The 23,299-nt window shown below is 46.1% G+C and overlaps 2 protein-coding genes across 4 annotated transcripts in view; one reads left to right on the forward strand and one right to left on the reverse strand.

Moving 5' to 3' along the window:
- Positions 1–23,299, reverse strand: part of CDH23 (cadherin related 23) — a 1,152,220-nt gene that overhangs the window by 586,933 nt on the left and 541,988 nt on the right. The window lies entirely within an intron of this gene.
- Positions 1–23,299, forward strand: part of VSIR (V-set immunoregulatory receptor) — a 109,552-nt gene that overhangs the window by 49,144 nt on the left and 37,109 nt on the right. For all 3 annotated transcript variants that reach the window (XM_078643249.1, XM_078643250.1, XM_078643251.1), the window contains exons 2-3: positions 8,727–9,125; positions 23,182–23,238. In XM_078643249.1, the coding sequence (XP_078499375.1) occupies positions 8,727–9,125; positions 23,182–23,238 (456 nt within the window). The remainder of the gene's footprint in view (positions 1–8,726; positions 9,126–23,181; positions 23,239–23,299) is intronic.

Raw genomic sequence — 23,299 nt, forward strand, 5'->3', positions numbered from 1 at the left:
ATGAAAATTAATGCGTGAGCTATGTTTTAACAGGGGTCATCTGCTGCCCTTAACACAAGCATAAGCTGTTGTCTATTTAAGCATAAACTGTTGTCTATTTAGTCCTTCTATGTGTTAGAAGCTTGCAGTGGTACTTCCCATTGTGTGTGCGCCACCACCATCCCAAACACTGCTATTTGTGTTAAACTGTTATTTATGTTGAACAGTTGGCGGGACCGGCAGAGTGAGGGGTAGGTCGACCGCCATATTACAGAGCCCAGCACGACACTGCACAATTCAGTGTCTACACCTGCCTGTACATGTTGCCACACATTGCTGACCATAATCGGGTGATGTTGTAGATCTACAGGTACCACTTTTTAGGGTGCTGTATGAGTGGTCACTAATTGTCACTATTTTACACCACCACCAAAAAGTGTAGATAGATCTTACATCCGTCCTGAAGAATTGCCGTCTACTTGACCTTGGGCCAGAAACATGTTGGCCTTATTCCAAAGCGGTATACCCTGTAACCTTAGAGCGGGGGCGCACATTATTGTTTTTAATCAGGATAGTGGCCACGTTCATTAAAGTTTTTCTGAGTGGACCTCTAATTCCTGTTTTTAGCCTCACATTTTTCACATCCACACTCACTAGGGCCCTCACACACACTGCAACCAACGGCCAGGAACAAAGATCTCCTCCAAAAGGCCCCATCATGGGTGCTGATCAGGTATTGCAGCGCCAACACGATGAGGAGCAGACCCAATGATGAAGCAAGACACCTAGCTGACTGGGTGTGTGAGGGTCTTTTTCCCAAAGAGGATATTTTTCTCCTGCCCCAAGTGAGCACATCATTGATCTCTATATATACATCTACTTGTACCACTTAGTAGGATCAGCATACCATTCTGTTTTGTATTGTTAAAGGGCCTGTGTGCTGGACCTAGTCAGATTAGCCCAGAGTCCCTCCCCTTCTTGTAGACAAACAGTTGGTGTTGCCACTGGTTTTTGGGGAGAATGCTGGCATCCAGGCTTGGAGAGCGTTAACCACAAACCTTGCTACTGAAAGCATTTGTATTTGACCACAGCTAAACAGTTTTGCTGTAGGATGAGGATTTGCGTCTGGGAATGGAAATACCTTCCATAGTGTACAGTATGAAAAAGTCAGTCTGGATAGTGGGTTGAAGCCCAGCAGTTAAAAGGCCAAAGCTCCAGAGCCGAAACTCCCCCATGAAGACTGCCCGTCCTTCAAAGTCAAATCGCACACACCATTAGATTATTTTCAATGATATTGACACTGATAAGTACCTACTTAACTAATCAATATTTGGTTTATGGGATCGCTGTTTTCATTTAACAATCGCGTGGGACCCTACTCTAATCTTCAGCAGGGCAAAGGCATTAAATGTATAATGATCTGCTACTTAGGAGCACATTCTGCAAACAGGGCAAGGCAAGGGTCGCAAGGCACCATTGCTCCCAGACGCCTCGGCCCAATCCCTGGTCTGCTGACAGTGCAAGACATCATTAAGGCCTGTGATATTAGTGAGCCCTAGAAACTCCCAAAACTTCTAGTAATCTCATATCTAGCATGTTGAAGCAGCTGAGCCATAAGTACTTTTTTATGAAGAATCCCATAAAGAAGTTGTGATTATAAAGAAGTTTGACATGGGCGACGCAGTGTTTGAAGAAATACAGAAAGGTGTTTGTATCAGCAATGGCTAGGATGGGGGCGTGTAGAGTTTGAGTGCATGGGGTAGTTGGCTTGCCACTTTTTATTAAAAAAAAACACGAGAAACACTTTCTATTTTTCTTGTACTTAATAGGGTTTCAGGTTTCAGTACTCTTCATGATTTACGTCATCTTGAGCTGGCTAATCAAGGGGAGTGGAAGGTCTTCATGGAAGAGAGACTGCAGTGAGTGAGGTTAAAGGTAGCTCTAATTGCCTGTACCCACAGCAACCCACCCCTTCCCTGTACTATAGTAGTACGGAGGTGTCCCTCTCTACCATGAACTCGGCTCAGACTGCAAAGTTCTGAGCAGAAAACCAAACTACCCTGGAAACTCAGGGAGAGGCACCGTATTGATAGTGGACTAAGACTTCGCTCTGCTCTTCCACCTATTCTGTCACTTACCCGTTTGTAGAGGGCGCTGCATCTCTCAAGCACCACGCATTAACACAGTGCACATGAGCTGTACACTTGGATGTCTCCTTACTCACAGCATACATCTCTAATTACACCATCATCCATCTTTACATATTAGGACGTGCATCACATACACATCAAATACAGACCAGAAATTTCATAACGGTCGACAGCACCATGCTCATGTCCACCATACACTATCCTACAGCAGAACACCTTGAGACGGAACTCATGGCATATATTGATAACAATTATAATAATTCCAGATTTGTAAAGTGCGATTTATCAGCCCTATGGGTATCCAGGCGCTGAGGGCCGTCGAGGAGATTAAGTGAGCTATTGCCCAGAGTCACATGATGCTGAGCTGGGCAGCTGCCAGTGCCGGGATCATACCGTGACCCCATGCTCCGGAGTTAACCATTCTTGCTGCTGCGCCACACCTCTCCACTCTAGTCTCCATAGTCTAGATATTCAGTTAGCCCTTCTGGCTCACCCGTGAATCACCAAGAAATGTCAATGAATAATCCTTTCATATGATACATCAGCCTAACACAGGAACACACCCCTGCACTCTACTGATACTCCACCTTCTCTAAGTTCCCTAATTCCTTCAGAAGAGGCTGCTTTATGTTAGGTTGCATCCAGCTTGTATACTGTAAGTAAACTCTTGAGATTTGAATTAACTGCTTATAAAATGTTGACAAGGCTACCTGCAGAAGGCCAATAAACACTCATGAGCTCCTGGGAAAGGATCCATCATGCAGAGAAGTGCAGTAAAATGTTTTATAGTTGGGTTGGTAGGTGTGTGTTTTTACCAAACATGGCACAGTGTAATTTAAGGTGCAGTGCAAGCCCGGAAAAATATCATAAATGTAGGCTGGAGCGAAATTTAATTATGCCCAAAAATGTAACATTTCCAGTAACTTCCCTCATGTGAAGATTTGTAATTTTTTTTTACTGTGAGGGAGCTACTTTTTTTTTGTGCAATTATATAGCGCAAACTTTACCCAAAGGTGTTGGAGCACTTTACATGAGCACCAGTTATGTTACACAAGAACACATTCAATGTCTGGTGGGCGCAGGAAGATTAAGTGATTTGCCCAGAATAATAGAATGCTGAGCCAACGCCAAAGTCTGCAGCTCTAGCCATAAGGCTACATCCTGTTTTGCAGGAGACTGGTTGGAGCAGCAATGTCTTGCTTGAGACATTGCATCTTCTAATCAGTCCTGTTGCTGGTTTCCCGCTTGACATTTCAGCATAATGTATGCCCTTAGGTTTAGTTTACAAGAGAAATTCCAGGAAATACATTTTGCTAAGTGTTTCATGCTGTTCATGAAATTTCTCAAAATACATGATTGCATTTTCTCAACTCTCTCTAATTTGATTACTGAAGAGGAGGTGTTGCATCGTTACTGACCTGTAGTAAGAAAATGGCTTTACCGGTATATGTTATTAGAGCAGGATTGTAACATCATAACAGAACTTACATTACTCCAACTTCATTCTTAACCCTGTTTTCCTCAGCCTTTCTAATACAGCACACACCCTTGAAAAATGTTCAACTTTAGTGCTTCCATAAATTAACAAGTCATCTTGCTAGCATTTTACACCAGAAAGACCTTTAAGTACATGTGACATTATTCGCTGAAACACAGACGCAGCTGATACAAGCCCAAATGGCATCCTTAAAAATGTAAATGTTCCCATGGGTGTCACGAACGGAGTCAGGTCTTGTGATCCTTTATCTAACTCCACCTGATGGTAGGCAGAAGCTAAATCTAGAGTGGTGAAGAACTTAGCACCGGCTAAAGTGCCAATGATCTCATCAATGTTGGGTAGGGGAAATCTATCAACAACTATTTCCTTATTGAGGGAGCACCAATCAATACAAAGGCGAATTTCACCAATCAGTTCTTTTTGCAACAACAATTGGAGTCAACCACTCAGTCGCCTCAACAGATTGAATGACCCCCCATATCAGCCAAATGTTGAATCTCCTTCTGCCCATTGACTTGTTCATTGAACGGTACTCCCCTAACTTTTGCAATGACTGGAATAGAACCCTCTTTGAGTTTTATATGGTACTGGTACCCCTTGAGAGAACCCACCCTGTCTTGAAACACATCAGCAAACTGCTCACTTAGGACAGTTACAGGATTGTCAACTATCTGAACTTGAACTGGTGGATCAGCATTTGGATTAAGAAGCACCCCAAGAAGGCATTGGTGAGGCCACCCTAATAATGCATCACCCCTCTTAGCAACATATCATTTTCCTTCATTCATTCTTCCACCCAATTCAATACATGTCATGAAATAACCCAGCAAGTTGATCGGCAAACCTCCATAACCAACAGGGAAAACATCTGCTTTTTTAAGAGAAACACTGTCTCTAAAATGAGCATCAAATATCTGTTTGTTAATCATGGTGAGATGTGAACAAGAATCAAACTTCATCTGAAGTTCAACTCCTCCAACCATAACAACATGAGAAGGATATTTTGCTTTACCATCATTAACTTGATACATAATTCCTTTAACTTGTGGTTGTTCTGCTCTTTTAACTTTGCTCTTACAGTATTTTGCAAAGTGACCTTTCCTCCCGCAGGCATTACAAATAACCTGTAAAGCTGGACAAACAAATTAAGCATTCACCCTATGATCTGGCCACATCTTAAGCAGACAGACTTGTTGTCTTGTGTGTTAGTGCCTACAACAACACAATAAGGTTTGACATTTTCTACATCTACAGCCGTCTTATTTTTTTATTTGACATACCACCTCCTCAACAACAGAAGACAATGCATTAGACTTGCTTTTTCATTACTTAACTCAAATACACATTTCATCATGAGTTCAACCCTTTTAGCAATTGCTAAAACCTCATCTAATGGGGGTCCATCCTTCAACCATAACTCCTCTCTAAATTTATCATGTGCACACTTTAATACAAATTGATCTCTTATTCTTTCCTCTACTGCTCCACCAAATTGACATGTGGCAGCTAGTTTCCTTAGCCCCGTAAAAAATTCTTCAATAGACTTGTCTTTCCTCTGTTCATGTAAACCAAAATAATATATTTCCATGATGGTGCTTACACGTGGAAGATAGTGTCGATCTAACTAAGATGCATATCTCATACTCATTTAATGTCCTCTGATCAGCAGGACTTCGTTCAGCTATGTTCTCAAGTACTTCTTGACCTTCTCCTCCAAGGCAGTGAAGTAACAAAGAATATTTACATTCAGCACTTAAATTTGTTCCACACACTCTCGCATAATTCATGAAGGTCTTTTTGCATTTTTGCAACTTAATAACCGGTTCACCAGGGATGCTCAAGAAAAATGGTGGTGGAGTTACGCTCTGCATTACTAGAGTAATAATAAATGCCAATTACTTTTTTATGTAATAATGTCAGAGAAACTGAGAGACTTGAAGTTATATTTGTGAAAACTGAGATAAAACCTTACTAAACAGGTGAAAAAAGAGGTGTGCCAATCACCATTATGCATAAGAATCAGCACACAAAGAAATGCACATAAGAAGAATTGGTGTGCCGATCACTGAAGATCAAAACTCCTTAAAACCGGCACACAGTATACATGTAGTAGCTGCTCTCTTTGCCAGACTAAGAGAAACTGAAAACGGAAGCTCCTAAGCACATGTGTATTGAAGGCTGCAGGCTTATACGTCGTGGAAGCAGTGTTATTCAAATCAACGCACGTCCTTTAACTTGTCCGAAGACACAAACTTCCCAAATCCAAAATGGTGCCTGTGCGTGCCCACGCACGTTTGATGAGCAACACTATGATGCTGTGGAACGCAAATGCATTCCAGCACTTGCTCCTCTCACCGATGACATTCAGGCTTGAGAGTCTGTAACAGTACGAAGCGCTGAGGCAGTGAAAAGCAGAAGCGTTTCACCGCTTGCCCCTCCCGCAAACTCCTCACCGGGAAATTTCTAATCCTTTAATTTGCCGGCACAACTCGTTCACACTTGACACAGCCGCTGGAGAAGCGTGTCGCTCCACTTCTCATCCGCTCCATAAGACAGCCGCTGGAGAAGAATGAAAATGCGAATTCTCTACAGGACGAAAACTTGGAGAGACAGCACAAGCTTGAAGTTGAGGAGTGGTACTCCAGTCCCATGCTCATCACAAAATTAATGTGGTGTCTTTCACATTAAGAACAAGGACATATAGATCAGGTGAAGTCTCAAGGCACATATAATCACCTCAACCATCAAAGGCTCATCTGTAACTGACTCATAAAGAACTCTCTAACATAGCACAGCTCCAGATAGAACCCAGGATGATGTCACAACACGCTTTTGGAATTCAGAAACATGCTAACCATTCCACCTCCTATTGGCCCTCTGCTCCTCCGTTGTTTTTGGTGTGGCTCTTAACATTCCATTATTGTATTTCAGCTTCAATAAGAAGGAACACGAGACCAGGAGACATAACTCAAGGCAGACAGGAACATGTGCTTTTGTATTGCAAAAAATAAAATACATTTTAACGTATGGTATATAAGGGATAAAGCACCCCTGTCGTACTTTATAGGAATATTGCAAGTCACCAAGGAGCTCCATAACCATACAGAGAAACAAGACTAAAGGAGTTGCTTCATAAGGTTATGGAACTCTGAGGTGACTTGCAATATTCTTTTCATTCGCGGCAAAAACCTTTTTGATATTTGTTGCAAAAAGATATTAGAAACAGCTCAAAACAAGTCAGTTTTAAAAAAAAGAAAGCTGCAGTAGCTCTGAATGAGTAGAAACATGCAGAAAGATTCTAACTTATGTATATTTGATCTAAGAAGTGAAACGATAAATATGGTCTTTCAGATTATCACTGTAAGAAAAATAGAGCAGAAGAAATACAATTAACGTTTCATTTTTGTTCCTTTAAACAGCTCCTTTAATGATGCTCCTAGACCTGATCTGCCTTTCACTGTAGCTACCGGGTCTGGCAGCAGGTATAGTGACGTCAGAACTCAACTGTAATAAGTTATTACAGTGGAGTTCTGATGTCTTTTCTTTATAATTGGTGATTGGGTGTGTCACAAGTCACTGATTACAAATAAATTAGAGGTAAGTATGGATGTACGACATTACAACGCATGCTTTTACATCGCATGCTTTTACAACGCGAGTTTTACAACGCATAGCGCTTTGGGGTGCTGGATAGTGAATAGTTTAATTTACTATTCCAACTCCAGTCCCCGTGGACACTAGGGAAGATGTTGGACAGTAAATTAAACGTATTCCCTATCCTAGAGCGCCCCCCAGCGCAATACGTTGTAATGGTTTGCGTTGTAAAAGCTGCGATGTAAAAGCATTGCGTGGTAAAAGTTGCGTTGTAAGGGATGTTTCCCGGTAAGTATTTATACAGGGATTGCAGATTCACATGTATTATATAAAGGATAAAGTACCCCCTGCTGTACATTGTAAGGGTATTGTAAGTCACTGAGGAGTTCCATAATCATATAGCGGAAGGAGGCTGATAGCGGAGTTACTTTATGAGGTTATGGAACTCCAAGGTCACTTACAATATCCTTATCCTAAATGCCATGTGGTACTTTATCCCATATAAAACATGGTCACTCCATCACTTTTCCGTCAAACCACTTGAATCTGTTGTGCGTAGTTCTTTCATATGAAAGAGCGAGCATGTTTGCAAACATGAAGAATAAAATTATAACCCCAAGTGCAAAATTAAACACATCAAAAACCTGTAGGATATTTGTTGCAAACAGATATTAGAAACAGTTCAATATGTCAGTTTAAAAAAAAACTTGTTTTATAAAAGCTGCAGAAGCTCGTATTGTGTCGAAACTTTCAGAAAGGTTCTAGTTTTATTCTAAGGAGTGCAAAGAAATGTATTCTCTATGCTTGTAAGATATTAAAATAGAGCAGAAAAAGGAAAAGGCGCATTCCATTTGTTGCTTTAAACTGCTGCTTTGATTATGCTCTGGGACCTGACCTGCCTTTCACCTCGGTTGCTGGATTTGGCAGCAGGCATTGTGACGTCAGAAGTCGACTGCAATAACCCTATAATAATCAAGCTCTGGCACCTTTTCTCCATAATCATGAATGACTGCCGTTTATACAGTGATTACAGAATGCCATGTATAATAAAAATATTGCTTATCAACTCGAGAGTTCCATGACTGTGTAAAGGAGCTCCATCTTAAGCGTGGTTCCTCTTTATGCTAACAGAACAGAACATGCCCAGACTGTTATAAAAAAGATCCAATGCAATCAGTTAGAGTCTGCTTGAAAAAAGCTGTAGTACTGTTAAACAAGTGACTGATGCATATGGTTGCAAACATAGATAGCTGGTTTGGTAGCTGGAAAGAATACCAGCAGAGCAATCACAGCCTTTCACCCAACATATAGCAAACAAATGAGCACTGTTGACTTTGAATATAATAGCTCTTGTTATTCAAGCACCTCGCATATGACACTATGCAGCAGCAAAATCTCAAACACTGCATAATAAGATATTTACTGCAGTTTTTATTTTTGAGAGATACATTCATCACGCTTGTTCACAATGCACTTATGTTTGTTTTCTTTCTATTCTCGTTAAGGTCAGACCTCATCGTTCACAATATCTGTCCCTCATGGCATCTATGTCTGTCCAGAAGGTCAGAATGTGTCTCTCCTCTGCAAGATCTCCGGCACGCTGCATGACAAGCATGACCAGATAGGAAAAATCTGGTTCTTCAGTAAGCACAAGGAACCAAACTGTGCAGAAAGGAACCATATCCGCAATGTCACCGAGAAAGAGCTCCATTCCAAAAACGGGAGCCGGCATGGAATTGAGAGCTCATCAGACCACCATGGGACATTCCGCATCACGTTAACCAACCTGAGCATCAGGGACAGTGGTGGGTACTGCTGTAAAGTGGAGGAGTTCAAGAAAGAGCATGGCAAGACACATGTTGAGCAGATCGCACATGGCTACATGGAACTCCAAGTCAAACCAGGTGAGGACCCATCTCCCACCCCAACTTCCCCTTCAACTGTCTCCTCCCTTTGTTAAATACTTCTAATATTTTCTAAGCAGCAAGCAAATATTAAGGAAACGTAATTCTACATGTTTTTTCAGACTGTGATCATTGTGTTTATAGGACAATTCCAATGGATGTAAAAAAGAAATGGTATCCCCAGCAAAAAAAAGAAGACTCTTTACATACTGTTATGTTGTATTGTATTGCGGTTACTAACTGCCACTAACGTGGTATAATTAAGAAAGTACAATTACAGATTTAAAATATACGTTTTCAGTGCCAAGAAAAAAGGGAGTAGTTAAATTGAGTACATCTTTTTGGGGATATTGTTCCATTCTCTCACAGCTGCCACAGAGAATGTTCTGTCTCCCAAGAGAATTGGGATGCTAAGTACGAAAAGGGCCTCTGGGTCTTAAGGATCTGGCTGGACGAATAAAAGGAAAAATTAACCATGAGCAATTGCGGGTCTAGACCATAGAGAATAAGATGCAAAGTCACCATGGGCTTGAAGAGGATTCTGTTCTTGAAGGGTAGCCAGTGTAAATACCTGAGGATTGGAGAGGTATGGTGATGGCGTGCGCTGCCTGTTATGAGATGTGCAGAGGTATTTTGGACCAGTCGAAGACGTTTCAAGGATTTTCCTGGAATTATTGTAGTCCAGGTGGGAGATTACCAGGACATGAGTGACAGGCATCTCATAGTTACTGTTATTATAAGGAAGAAACTGTTTTATCAGTTTCCGTTGCCAGAAACAATTTCTGGCAAGGGTAGAAGCCTGCTCCTTCATAGGCAGGTCAGCATCAATATGAAAGTCTAGATTGCAAGCCAGTTCAGCAGATATTGTACGAGACGCCGTGGGCGGAGCCTGGCAGAGAACTGCAGCTTCAGGTCATAATTTCTGGCGCGCCAATGCTCTCTCTTCTCAGGGTTCAACTTCAAGAAATTGGTGAAAATACACTTAAGTACTACTTTAAGAGTATACACTAGTTGGAAATGAGGAAGAAAGTAAGCAATGTAGGAAGGATTTTGTTGATGCAATTTGCATAGGAGGCGAGCGTCCTCAGCGTACATGTTGAATTGCATGTTGAGGTTGCATAACAAGGATGCACGGGGGGCTATATAGATGCGAATGAGAGGAGGTAATAAAATGCTTTACTATGGAACTTCACAAGATATCAACCCCAGCTTTCCAATAAAAGGAGGCAGGAATAGAGTTTGTGACCATGAAGAAAGGAATGATTGAACCCCTTAAACTGTCAGCAGATTGCAGCATATATTACTTAATCTTTGCTTCATAGCTTCTCTTATGTGGCCAATTTGTCAAACATTGTTTTTGCAAAGGGTGTTGGACAGGTGTGTGATAAAGAACGTACCTTGACTGACTTGGGGGGGGGGGGCCTTGAGTGAGTTGCCACTTTCTCTCTGCAAGTTCGTAACTGAGTTGATCTAAACAGAGAAATAGCTACATTTGTGAACCATATCCCAAGTCCAAAGAAGGCCAGGGCTTGGTTATAAGATTTCCTAGTTTTGGGAGCAAGTATGTCACAAGCAGCATTTGGCCTGTCTTCTGCAAAGTTTAAATGCTTGGAGAAAAGCTAGAAACCGTGGAATGCTTCTGGAGGGAGTACTAACAGATCTTGTTTTAGTGTAGATATGTTGGAGTATGTGAGTGAAAGCAGTGCTTAATTTGAGCCAGGGGTTATAGGTGTGCTGCACAGGCATTGATAATTGGGGAACAACACTTATTTTGCCTCAAAGGACTTTGATCCAGAGCAAGAGAGAGAAAAACACAAAAGTGAGAAAGAAGGATGAAGAGAAAGATCAAAAAACTATTACGAAGAGCAAAAGAAGATATGAAAAAGAACCTGCAAGTGCGAGTAAAAAAAGTAGGGAGCGTCTGTCCGTAGATTAAATAGGCATGAGGGGGAATCAAGGGGACACAGTGTCATCACCAAGCTGCCAGTGGACACACTCAAGATTATGCTTCAGGCTGTCTTCTAGAGTCGATATATTGCTACTAGCACTTATTCATCATGGAGCAAAGCTGGAAGAAGGATGGCTTTGTGAAGGCCCCAGAAAATTGGCACCGATGGAGAGGGACATCTACACCCCCTCCATCATTCTCCACCGATCAACATCATGAGCTGGTAAGCATGTGGATCTCTTTAGTTGTCCATGCATTCTCCTGGCTGCCCGTGAGTACTCTGCTGCTGTGTGTGTATGGAAGGAATTCACTCCAGTCATAGAACAAAGCATTTAGTTTTCAGGGCGGTTAGGACGCTCAAAAGCAACCTGGCCCATGGCAGCCGATTGGCTACTAGTCCTTGGTGACAGCGGAGCTATATCAAGACGATATTCGTGGCTAGGGGATATGCTGTTCCATTAATCTCTGTCACAGTATTCTGATGTACAGTTGTCTTGCATTACAATTTGGTGCCATATTTATTTGGAAATTGTACACTTGTGCACTATTCTTGGCACAATAAATTGAGGGCATTCATCTCTGATTTGTACGCTAGTGGCTTCAGGACACAAGCTATACACAACGTCCTGAGGCATTAAACTGAAAAGAGTGTACTTCCATACATCTTCCCTTAACATTTCGGTGGGAAATTAATCTCTTAAAACAGCAAGACAGAGACATTATTGCCTCGTAGCTTAATAAATGCAAAAAGAACAATAGATGGACAGAATGCAGACCAATGTCATACATTCACCCCAGTACAGAGATTTGGGTCTAAATCCATCGTTTCTTTTGCTCACCATGCTATTCCAGTTTGAACCAAGCCATATTCAAATCAGTCTTGACCCTGAGCCCAATGGGAACAGTCCAGCCCGAACTGCCAGGCCAGGTCCTCCCTGGACTAAAATGCATAGGGCCTTGCTGCACCACACTGAGTCAATTTCAAAGCACAGGGATGAGTCATATCTAAAAAAATATTACCAATCCCAGGGCTGCTCCCTGCGCGTGCGCACAGTTGGCTGCCATGCGCCGACACAGCATAATGCAGCATGCACAGAAAGAGGAAAAAACGAGGAGAAATGAAAACATTTCTCCTCGTTGCGCCTGGGGAGGCGTAGCATTCTGACACATTCCCAGGTTTATGATTTCTTGTAAATCTGAGAATGTGTCTGGTTCCATGGGTGCTGCGTGAAAACACCGACAGAAACACCCATGGAATGCCCCTTTCAAGCAAAGTGCCGCCTGAATAGTGGCCATATATACAAGGACACGAAAAGCCACGCAAGGTGGCTTTATGTGTCCTTGTAAATATGGGGCAGCAAAATGTGCCACCTGTGCGTCCCAAAAAGAGATGCATCAGCGACTCAAGGGGCTTGTAATTATGCCCCAGGATATCTTATTTGGTATTAACAAGGAAGGGTTGATTTTGTGTACTAAGTACATTTTAATGCCTCCCAGTTGAAAAGTTCATGATAGGAACAGTTTCCATTGGCACATGAAGATTCAAATATATTGTTCCTTTTAGGTATGGTATTCCTGAACTTATATTTTGTTCCTTGGCTTAGTATTAATTAGGAGCAGGATGCTGCTCTTCATATTTGCCCGAGTAGTCCTCTTTCGCATAGGCACAATATTTCAGGCGCAGTATTTCTCATAGGGCCTCTGCTTCTGAGTCATGATGGGTCCGATTCTAAAAATGTTCTTCCATGAGTAGGTCAGAATTATGCAATGGAATTTCAGGAGCAAGTTACACCCAAGTCTGGAAAAAGCCACGCTTACTCACAGGGAAATCTTTAATCAGTCTGTATTCTGCTAAAGAGTGCTTGGTATCAATATGCCTGCTGGACGGTATTCCTCACTGAAACAACCTCTTTGCTACAATATGTCTCAATATTAATATTTCTCTGACGTGGTAAACCAAGTTTTGGAAATGCAGTTGAGCATGTGATCACTTGAGCAGCAGGCTCTGTTCTCTCATTTAGAATGCTGGTTAAATAATGATATTCGGACACATTCAAAGCAGAGGAGGACAATGATAAACTTTATAAAGAAGCATGGTCGACATGGGGAGGAAATGTACCTTGAATAAGTAAGCAAGAGCATGAGGCACTAATGATTTTAATCAAATACTAGAAAGGAAACATAACAGAAGAATGATAAAAATTTGAAATTCTGCGACAAAGGGAAATTCATCAGATAATTAATATTTTAATGTAATTCCACTCAATGAAACCTTTGGGCATTATAGATCACATATATGAAGGGGATCAGGAACCAAAAGGTAAACCCAAAAAAGCATCTAGCGAAGCCTTAAATATTCTAATTTCCTATGACAGATTTTGTCAGTGGTCAATATGTAGACAGCATATAATTCAGTTAGCCCAGGTGGCTTGGCAATCAATATGATTAAGTGTTAAACTCACTGGTGGACATCACAGCTATTTTCAGTTTTCAAAAACATAATAGAGGTGCTAAAAATCTCTGGTATGTTGGAAAGAGCCCTAGAAATATCCAGTGTTCATTCAACTAGGTACTTGAGCTAATACCTGAGATAATGGACCAATGACTGAGACAGCTCTTCAAACAATATTTTCACTAGGATCTCATTGGGCAAACTCAATACATCATTCCCTAAGCCAGCTGTGATTTACAAAGGGATATTTAACACTGCAAAATGCAAATGGTGCTTTTTCATATAGTTTTTTGAGTCTTAAATGAGGGCACCCTGGAATCAATAGCTCTCTACTGTGAAAACACAGTTAGTTGGGTGTGAGCCATGTAGCTTAGTGATTAGACTTCTCATGAACAGTTTGCTAAAAGTATGCATTTCAAACACAAACAAGCATTGGCATAGCCAATAGGTATCACCGTTGGGACCGTATAAGTATTTAGCAATACAGCACATTATCCTGGGTGCTGTGCCACCAGGGATTGAAGAGCTATGCAATTACTACACACTGGGTTATGCATTGTCGTTCAGGAATACATGCTTGCCTCAGGAAACATGTATGCACACATTCCATGGCTTTTTAACACACAGACAGAAAGATAAGTGCCTCGATGCAAGTCAACAGCACTAACTGCGTACGACTGCATCACTAGAGTAGTGAACAGCCTATGAAAAAAGGCAGTCAAGCACTTTTCAATGGCAGAGACATTACATCCCTCCTCCCTCAGGCCTCTATTCACCAGCCACCCTTCTCCTGAGTTTTCCATTCAAAACACTGCTCGCACCACCCATTTATCAGCAAACCCCTCGCCCCCTCTGCCCAGCTCTCTGGGTATAGGAGTACTGGACATAGTAACAACAAAATGATCCCATTCTTCAGGTAGAGGGGAAATTATAAATAAACAGGGAGAGCATTGGGGTCCATTAATTTCTGTGCACCTAAAACGAAAAAAATTTATCTGACCTGGTGTAATGTAACTAGCGCTTTCATAAAGCGCTCCAATACCTTCTGGTCAGTCGAGTTTGCACCCCCCAAAATTAATCTGACCTTGTGTAATGTAACTTCGGCTCATGTAAAGCGCTCAAACACCTTTGGGTCGCTTGAGTTCACATTATATAATAAAAAATGCCTCATAGTCCCTGGGGAGCTACCATAAATGTGCTTTGAAATTAGAGGTTTGAGAGGAGGAGGAGTAGGAGGAGGACGACAGAAAGAGGCAGCGTAGCGGGCAAGCAGCAACAATGGATGGGGTGAGAGGCCTGAACGGTGCTTCCTTTTGTCAGGTAGAGGGGAGATAATGAATAAACAGGGGCGGCGTCAGCAGCACTTAATCTACATGCATCTAAAAACAAAAAAAGTACATGACCTTGTGTAATCTAACTGGTGCTTTTGTAAAGCACTTCAATACCTTTGGGTCAGTCAAATTTGCACTCTATAAAAATGCCCCCACAAATTAATCTGACATTGTGTTGACATCTGATATATTTAAAAAGACACCTGTTGGGAAAATGCTGCCAAATTGTCCACAGAAGTGTTTGAACCAAGGGGTGCAGTGAGTGCCTGTTAGACATAGTATCCACTGCATGGTTGCCCTTGATTTCTTGCCTTCTGACCTCCTGTTTTTGCTGGCTTTAGCCATGTGCGCACTTTACCACTGCTAACCAGTGGTAATGTGCATGTACTCTTTCCTTTAAATATGGTACCATTGGTTTTGTCCACAACTGACATATTTAATTTACTTAGAAGTCCCTAGTAACATTCACTACATGTGCCCAAGGCCTGTAAATCAAAAGCTTCTAGTGGGCGTGCAGCAGTGATTGTGGCACCCAATTAAGTATCCCTTGCAACATGTCTCAGGCTTGCCACTGAACAGACAGATTCTGCCATTTTGACCTAGCAAGTTAACCTACTTGCCAGGACTAAACCTTCCTTTATATTACATATAGGTTACCCCTAAGGTATGTCCTGGACATCTCATGGATAGGGTGCAGTCTGTTCAAAAAGTAGGACATGTATTTTTAAGTTTTACATGCTGTCCATGGAATAAAATACACGTAAATTCATTTTCACTACTGCAAGGCCTATCTCTCCTATAGGTTCACATTGAGATTGCCTTATTACATTTTATAAGTGTAATTTCCAATTGGGAAGAGATGGGAAACAAAACGTAGGTACCTCTGGAATTACAATTTAAAAACGCAACTGATGGTGAAGTTAGTTTTTAAATTACAGTTGAAAATGTAACTTTTAGAAAGTTGGCATTTTCTTACTTAAACCATTTGGTGCCTTATGTCTGTCTCTGGAATACAGGCCTGGGGTGGGTGACAGCTGGTTTCCTGCATTCCCTCTAGACAGCCACACACAAAGGAAGGGTAGGTGTGACTGAGTAGCCCTCTGCATATTGATTGGTTACCCCGAGCAGGAAGGGAGGGAGGAGCTGACACTCTACACATGAAAGAGCGGGGTACTGTCCCCACACAAAGTGTTGCATACCACCCTGGAGTGACTCCGTAGCCAGGGCAGGAAAGGCAGGGTCTTGTGTACTTCAGAGGATCTCTTTGAAGTATCCTTACTTTAAAGGCCTAACGCGGTATACGTACTAGGCCTCTGACACCACCAAATCAGAACACTTCTGGAACTGAGGACATTCTACCAGGAAGAACTGTGCTACTAGGATGCACAGCCACTTTGCTGAACTGCTTTGCTGTGTTGGCCTCTGCTCCTTGCCTGGGCGTAAGAAGGACTGGACCTGCATCTCTCCATCCTAGAACCTAAGTGGTCTCCAAGGTGTGTGTTGGCTTGCCGCCTGTTGATGAAGTCTCACGGATATTAAAGACTTCAATTTTCATCTTTAACTCAGCACCTGGACTTTACTTGCTCTAAGTCTTGCTCTGTCAAGTGGTGCCTATCCTGTCCAGGGCCCTTGGAAGTGAGTTTAAAGTACTGCATCTGACAAGAACATGCGCATCGATGACGCTGCTGCACTTGGAACCGACGCATTGCCTGCAGTGAGATCAGAATCAACGCATCACCACTGCTACCAGACCTGGGACCAGCACATTGTTCTCAGAACCACTGCATAACCCCCTTGAATCACCGCTTTAATTTAATTTAATTTAATTGCGGGTTTATATAGCGCTAGGAATCGACTCCCGGAGGAGTATCTCCACGCTTCGACCGCTGGGGAACCCATCCTGGCTCACCCTGAGAGATGGTCCCAGATGGGTATCTCTAAGGTGCGACCAAGCATCCCCGGCGATCTGGGGGGGCCGTTGTGAAGATGAGGCAAGCTGATGCCCAGAGTTGCCGCGTGTGGTCTCTGACTAGAGTAGGCACCGAGGCGAGAATTATCGAGTCCGCTGACCCTGCCGCGTCGGGAATCGAACCCTGGTCCCAGGCCGTTCTCTGCTTACGGGTCTGCCGCCTCTAACCAGTGAGCCACACTCCTTCCTTGCTTTGGAAGCAACGCATCGCTGCCACTGTGTGGAGAAGATTGACACATCGCCCCTCCAGCATGGATTAAACCGGCGCATTGAATTCCGAACTGCCGCACCCTGGAATCACCACTTCATCCATGGAACTGACGCATTTCTACCGCTGCGTGGAGAAATCAAACGCAACCTGTCAACTCCGTCAAGATCATCGATGTATTTCTCGAATGCACCCCACATTTGTGCTGCAATACGGATTAAGGCACATTTGCTCAGCGGGCCCTGCAGGGGTCCTGTAGTCGGTCTGCGCTCCACTGTGAGCAGCATGAACTCTTGACTTTGTCCCAGTTCAGCGTGAACAATTAACTCTTTGAGTGCTATTTGCTTCTAGGCGCTATTTTTGCATTTAATCTTTAAACATTCATATCTCAACTTCTACTGATTGAAGTTTTGGCAGTTTTGTCTTGTTTTTCTATCAAAATTATTCTCTATTGTTCTAAACTGGTCTTTTGTGGTGTTTTCACTATGTTACTGTATGTGGTGTGAACAAATACTTTACACAATGTTTCTTAAATTACTGTTACAGTTGACTGTTCTGTGCCAAGCTACCAGAAGGTGAGCACAGATTAATTTAAAGTGTGTTTCTAATTTATGCTGACTAGGATTGTGGTTCCTGCTTGGACGGGGTGCATACCTCTGCCAACCAGAAACCCAATTTCTAACAGTGCCTGTTTACACTCCCTGGAATTTGTGAAAAAAGACAAAGGGGATGTGGAAAAACAGTTCACATTACCCCCAGGTCCCTCCGTCCTCGACACCTTCTTAATAACATGTGGAGATAACCATCTCCCGACAGAAAAAAAGAACAGAGGCATGCTGGGACCATAATACTGCCCCTCCCACCGGGAGTACATAAGCAGTACTTACCCAGCATTCCGTCTGTTCTTTTTTTCTGTCTTCGACAGTTTTTGATGTTGGATGCTGGTGCTGCTCCTGCTGGGCTTGAGTAGCTTTTGTTCCTGTTTTTCCCCATCCGGCTGCCTGGCTGTGCGGTTGGGGTTCCTGGTTCCTTGCCTCCTGGCCTGCTGGGCTTGCTGGGTTGCCTGGTTTCTGTGCCGGCTCTTTGTTTCCTCTGTTTGGGGTTTCTGCCGGCCCTTTGCGGCTGGTGAGCCGGCTCCCGAGGGGATCCTTCCGGGTTACTGGAGGCTCGTCTTCCTGTGCTGGGCTGTGTGGATTTCGAGCCGGTTTCCTTTTCCCCTGGGGCTCCTGCCGGATCTCTGCTGCCTGTGCTGCTGGTGAGGGCTTCCGGGATCCTGGATGGCGGCTGGGGGGGGGGGGCCCTGTGGTTGGATGCGGCCCCTCCTCCGGGTGAGTTCCGCTTGGCGGTTTTCGTTTCTTGCCGCTTTTCCATTGCTAATGACTGTGCTGATGTTATGATGCAAATGTAATATATTTATTATATATTTTTTTCCCTGAGCGCTGGCTGTGGGGGTCTTGTTGTATGTTGGCCCCCACTGCCGCTGGGTGCTGCTTGCTTGGAATGATGGTACTGCCGCTGTTTCCTTGGGGGCTGGGTTTATACCTGGGGTTCCTCTGCCTCCTGGGGGCCGTTCTTTGGGCAGTTCCCGGTGTGCCACGTGAGGGTACTCCCTGGTGTCCGAGCACATGCCTGTATATATGTAAGACAAGGGCATGTTTTTAGACAGTGATGGTGCCGGTCTCCTGTTGTCCTGGTCTTGTGAGGGGGGGTTCTTGGGATCGCTCCTCTCCTTCGTGTTTGTCCCGCTTGCCTGCCTCCGTGGGGATCTGCTCGGGCGGGTGAGTCGGTCCTGGGCTCGCCCTAGTTGCCCGTGTGGTCTGCAGCGCCTGCCTCTGGGGATTTGGCTCTGTTGGTTGGTCTTGGCTCCGTGGACGGGTTTTCCTGCTGTGCCTGGTTCCTTGTGCTCTTCTGTGGGGTTGCCTGGTGTTGCGGTGGCTGTTTTTGGGGGGGGGGCCCTGGGGTTTGCTGGGGTTTGTCCCTGGGGCCTCTTGCTTGCGATGCCTGCGCCCTGCCGCTTCCCTGCTTCCGCGCTTGTGTCCGCGCCTCCTTGATCCTGGTGCTGCCCCGTTGGGCTCCCCTGGCTGCTCCTGGGTTTTCTTGCCCTGGTCGTGTGCCTTGGTTGGGTCTCTCTTCTTGGGTGTGGCATTCTGTTGGCTCCCCTGGTGGGGGCTTCCTTTGGGGGCTCCTCTCCTCCTCTCTGGTTGCCTTGGTGCTCTTCCTCCTGGGGCTCCATGCCCTCGCCACCCTCCTTCGTGGCTTGGGTGTCTGGTCCGGGGTCTGTTCAGGTGGGCTCGTTTCCTGCTCTCGTAACCCTTACTTTCCGTGGCTGGCCTCTGCTTCGGGCGCTGGCCTGTTTCCGGGTTCGGTGCTCTTTGGCCTCCGCTGCCCCTCGGTTGCCTTTGGCTTTGGCGTGGGCTTCCTGGGCCTGGGTTTGTGGGTTTTTGCCTGGGCTTCTCCCTTGGTTCGCTGCCTTCTGGTGGTGCCTCTGCTCCTGGCCTCAATTACTCCTGTGTTTTCTTTCGGGCGCTTTGGGGGGGGGGGCGGGGTTCCTCCTCTCCCTGGCGTGAGTTGGCTGCTTCTCTGTGTTGTTGGCCTTCGCTCTTTTTGGTTTGGTGGCCTGCCTCTGTTTGGCGTGGGTTCCTGTCGCTTCTGCGGTGGCTGTTTCCCTTTTTTCCTGGCCCCGTGTGTGCTTGCTCCTGGGGTTCCCTTTGTTGTTGGGGTCTCTCCTGCCTGCTTGCTTCCGCCTTGCCCTTTGCGGCTTTTGTTTCAGGGTCGCCTTTCGCTTCCTCTGCGGGGGTTGTTGGGGTTGCGCTGCTGTTTCCCCTTCTCCCGGTTCCTCTGCGACTCCCTGCCCCTGGCTGCTGGTGGGTCGGTTTTCGGGCTTCTGGGGGGCCGCATGGGGGTGGGCCTGTTGGCTCCCCTGGTTTTCTTTTCCCTGCCGCGGGTTTGTTTTTTCCTGCTTTTCTTTGTGTTCCTCTGCGCCGCCTGCACCTTGTGACTCTGGGCGTTGGCTGGCGCCGCGACTGGGGCGACTGACTCCGGTGTCTGGGGATCCCGGTTCGTTCTCCGGCTCCGGCGGCTGTTTGGCCCTTCACCGTGTGACTCTGGGCATTAGCTTGCTTGGTCTTCCCGTCGGCCCCTATCGCCTGGAGCCCCTTGCGGGTGTTTGTGCGCTTTACATTTGTGCGGGTGGGGCCTTGTCTCCGCTGCGGACTGGCTGTTGTTTTGGGGCCTGTGCTCCGCTTGCCTGCTGGCTCTGCGCCTCAACTTCCTGGCTTTGGCTTGGTTGGTTGGGGTGTGGGGCTCGTGGGCTCCTGGTTTGTACCCGTTCCTTGGGGGCGCCTGGTCCTTGTTCGGCCTCCTGGTGTCCTTCCTGGTGCTCTCTGGGTGTTCGGCCTGCTCCTCGGGGGTTCGTCCTGCCTTGGTTGTGGCTGTTCTGTTCTCCTTTGCTCCGGCCTGGGGCTTTGGGTGTTGTCCCGGGGCCTTCTTTGTGCTTGGTTGCTTCTGGGGTCTGGCCGTTGCTGTTCTTCCTTGCTCTTCCTTGGTTTTCCCTGTGCTTGCCTTTGGCTTGCTTTGGGTGCTTTCCTGCCTGCCCCTCCTGGGGCTGCCTGTGTTCCTGTCTGGTTTGTTCCCGGTTGGGGTCTGCTGTGGGTGCCTGGTGCGGCTTCTCTGACTGCTGTTGTTGGGCTCCTGCTCTTCCTGTCTGTGGTGTTTCCCGCTCGCCGGGTTGTTTTTTTGGTGGTGGTTCGCCTTTTGGGCCCTGGGGTTTGTGCCTCTGCTTTTTGGGCCTGGCTGTCATTTGCTGTTTGCCTTGTCCTTGGCGGGGTGCCTGTTTTCCCCTCTTTTGGTCTCCGGTTCTCCCGGTTGGGGGCCTGTAGCCGTGCTCCCATTCTGTTCTGGCTGGGTGTCTGCTGGGGCTTTCTGCTCCTGCGTGTGGTGGCCGCTTCCTGGTGGGTTCTTCGGGGCCTCTTCCTGGCGGCGGTTCTCTTCCCGGTCTTCTTTCGCCTGGGTTGGGGCCTTTGTGGGTTCCTGTGGCTCCGGTGGTCTGCTGGCTTCCTGCTTGTTCTGGTTGTCCTCGGGCTGTGCCTCCTGGGCTTCCTGGCTGTTTTTGCCTGCTCTGGGGAGTGTTTTCTGGTGCGTTTCCTGGTTTTTGGTGTCCTGGTTCGCCTCTGGCTCCCTTGCTGCTCCTGGCTTGGTTCCTGCCCCGTCCGGCTGCCTGTCTGTGCGGTCGGGGTGTCTGCTGTCCTGCCTCCTGGCCTGCCGGGCGTGCTGGGTGGCGGGTTTCTTCGTGTCCCTGGCTTTGTGATTGCGGGCCTCCGAGGTGTTCTTGCCTCGGTGGGGTCCTCCCCCCTGGTGGCGGGTTGTCGGGGGTCTCCTGCTGCATGGCCCTCTGCTTCTCTCCTACCTCCGGCTTCCGCTTTGGCGGTTGTATTTGTTTCTTTCCGGCCTTCTGTGTGGTCGGACGGTGGTGTGCTGGGGGTTCCCTGTTCTTTCCTGCCCTTTTGCTGTGGCCTGGGCTTTGCTTGGGCTCCCTCCGGGGTGTTGTTGGGCCTGCGGGTCCGGCTCCTTGGTCCGGTTGCTTGGCTCTGATCCTGGCTTCCTGGTTTCTTTTAGCGTTTGTTGCCCTGGTTTCTCCTGTTTTCTGGGCCCCTCTCCGTCTTTGCTGGTGTCGGGCCTTGTGGGCTTTTGGTCTGGGTGCTGTGCGCCCTTTTGCTGTTTGTTTTTCCGCTGCTCCTGCCCGTGCTGGCTGCTTGGCCGGGGTGTGGGGTGCTTGTGCGGTCCTCTGCCGTGTGGGCGCCTGTTTTTTTCCTGCCCTCTGGGCCTGGTGTGGGGGCGGCTGGGTGTTTCTCGGTTGCTCTGGCCCCCGGTCCTGTTGATTTCCCGTCCCTTTGGGGTTCGGGTTTTCTGCGGGCTCTGGCAGGTTGCTTTGTCCCCGCCCTTGTTGGCCTTTCCTTTGTTGGTCGGCTTCGGCTGGTGCTTCCGGGGACGTCTCTGGCCTGTGGTCTTTGGGTTGGCCTTGCCTTCCCCTGCTGTTTTGGGTTTGGTGGCCTTCCTGTTTTGGTTGGTGGCCTCCTTCCCTGTGAGGTTTTTCTCCTCCTGGGTTTTTGGGTGTTTTTCCCTTGCCTGTCTCTCGTGCTGCGTCGTTCGGTTTGGTGGGGTGGGCCTGTTTCTGGCCTGTCCTTCCTCTTTTGGTCCATGCCTTGGTGTCTGGCTTGTCCTGTGGCCTTCGCCTTGGTGCGGGCTGGGCGGCCTTGTCTGGTGGATTGCTTGGCTGTGTCCTTTGGGTCTTGGTTCCGGTTGCTCGGTCCCCGGTTTCTCTGGTTGGCGGCCTCCTTGTTGATGCCCTGGCCTTCTGTGTTTTGGGCTGTCTCCGGTCCTTGTTTTGGCCCTGCTGTCCTGGGCTGCGGCTCGGTTGTTTCCTGCGGTTTCCTTTCCTCCTTCTCGGTGCTCCCTTGGGTTGCTGCTTTTGTTGTGGTTTCCTGGGTGTGCTTCTGGGTGCGGAAGGCCGGTTTCTGCTTTGGTATTCTCCACATGTTATTAAGAAGGTGTCGAGGACGGAGGGACCTGGGGGTAATGAAGATTACCGGTAAGTAATAGGACATTAATGCAAGCTGACTATATATTATTAACACAAATGCACGCTTTTCATAATATGCCACTCTAGCGCTCATTGCTAGAGGCTATTTTCTTGTTTTTGGGCTGTTAAAAATCCAAGAAGTTACTTCAGATCTCTCGGGTTTCACATGGAGATTGCAGCTGGTGTCCGCATCCGAAATCTCCAGGTGAAACAGTGTGTGAGAATGAGGGATTATCAGGAAAATCGACATTGGAATTACGGATTACCCTGGTAATACCATATTTCTCATTGGATTATCAAGGGTCAACAAGTAATCCCTTCTAATTCAAAACTCCATGAATTAACAGGGCGCCCAGTATCACTAACTGAGGGGCTGCGGAACTACCACGCCTCCACATTCGGAGGCCTAATGAAGCCCTCCTCTGTGTTTACCTCAGCTATTAACTGTACTGGCTTTCAAAGAGTATGTTTTATCATCAGAAGCCATAGTCTAGACTGCTGTTGTGGAGTTAAGTAAACAAGGTGAAGTGATCGATTGAAAAGTAATTAGTATTTTATTCACTTTTACAGCTGAAAAAGTTCTCCAGAACTGCACGTTTCACTCATTGGCCAGCGAAGATAATGAAAGTAAGTTTATTACAATGAACATTTATCTGATACGTTTTACAGTGTTTTAAGCTGAGCAGCC

Source organism: Lissotriton helveticus, chromosome 5_1 (assembly GCF_964261635.1).
Source record: "Lissotriton helveticus chromosome 5_1, aLisHel1.1, whole genome shotgun sequence".
Classification (NCBI taxonomy): domain Eukaryota; kingdom Metazoa; phylum Chordata; class Amphibia; order Caudata; family Salamandridae; genus Lissotriton; species Lissotriton helveticus.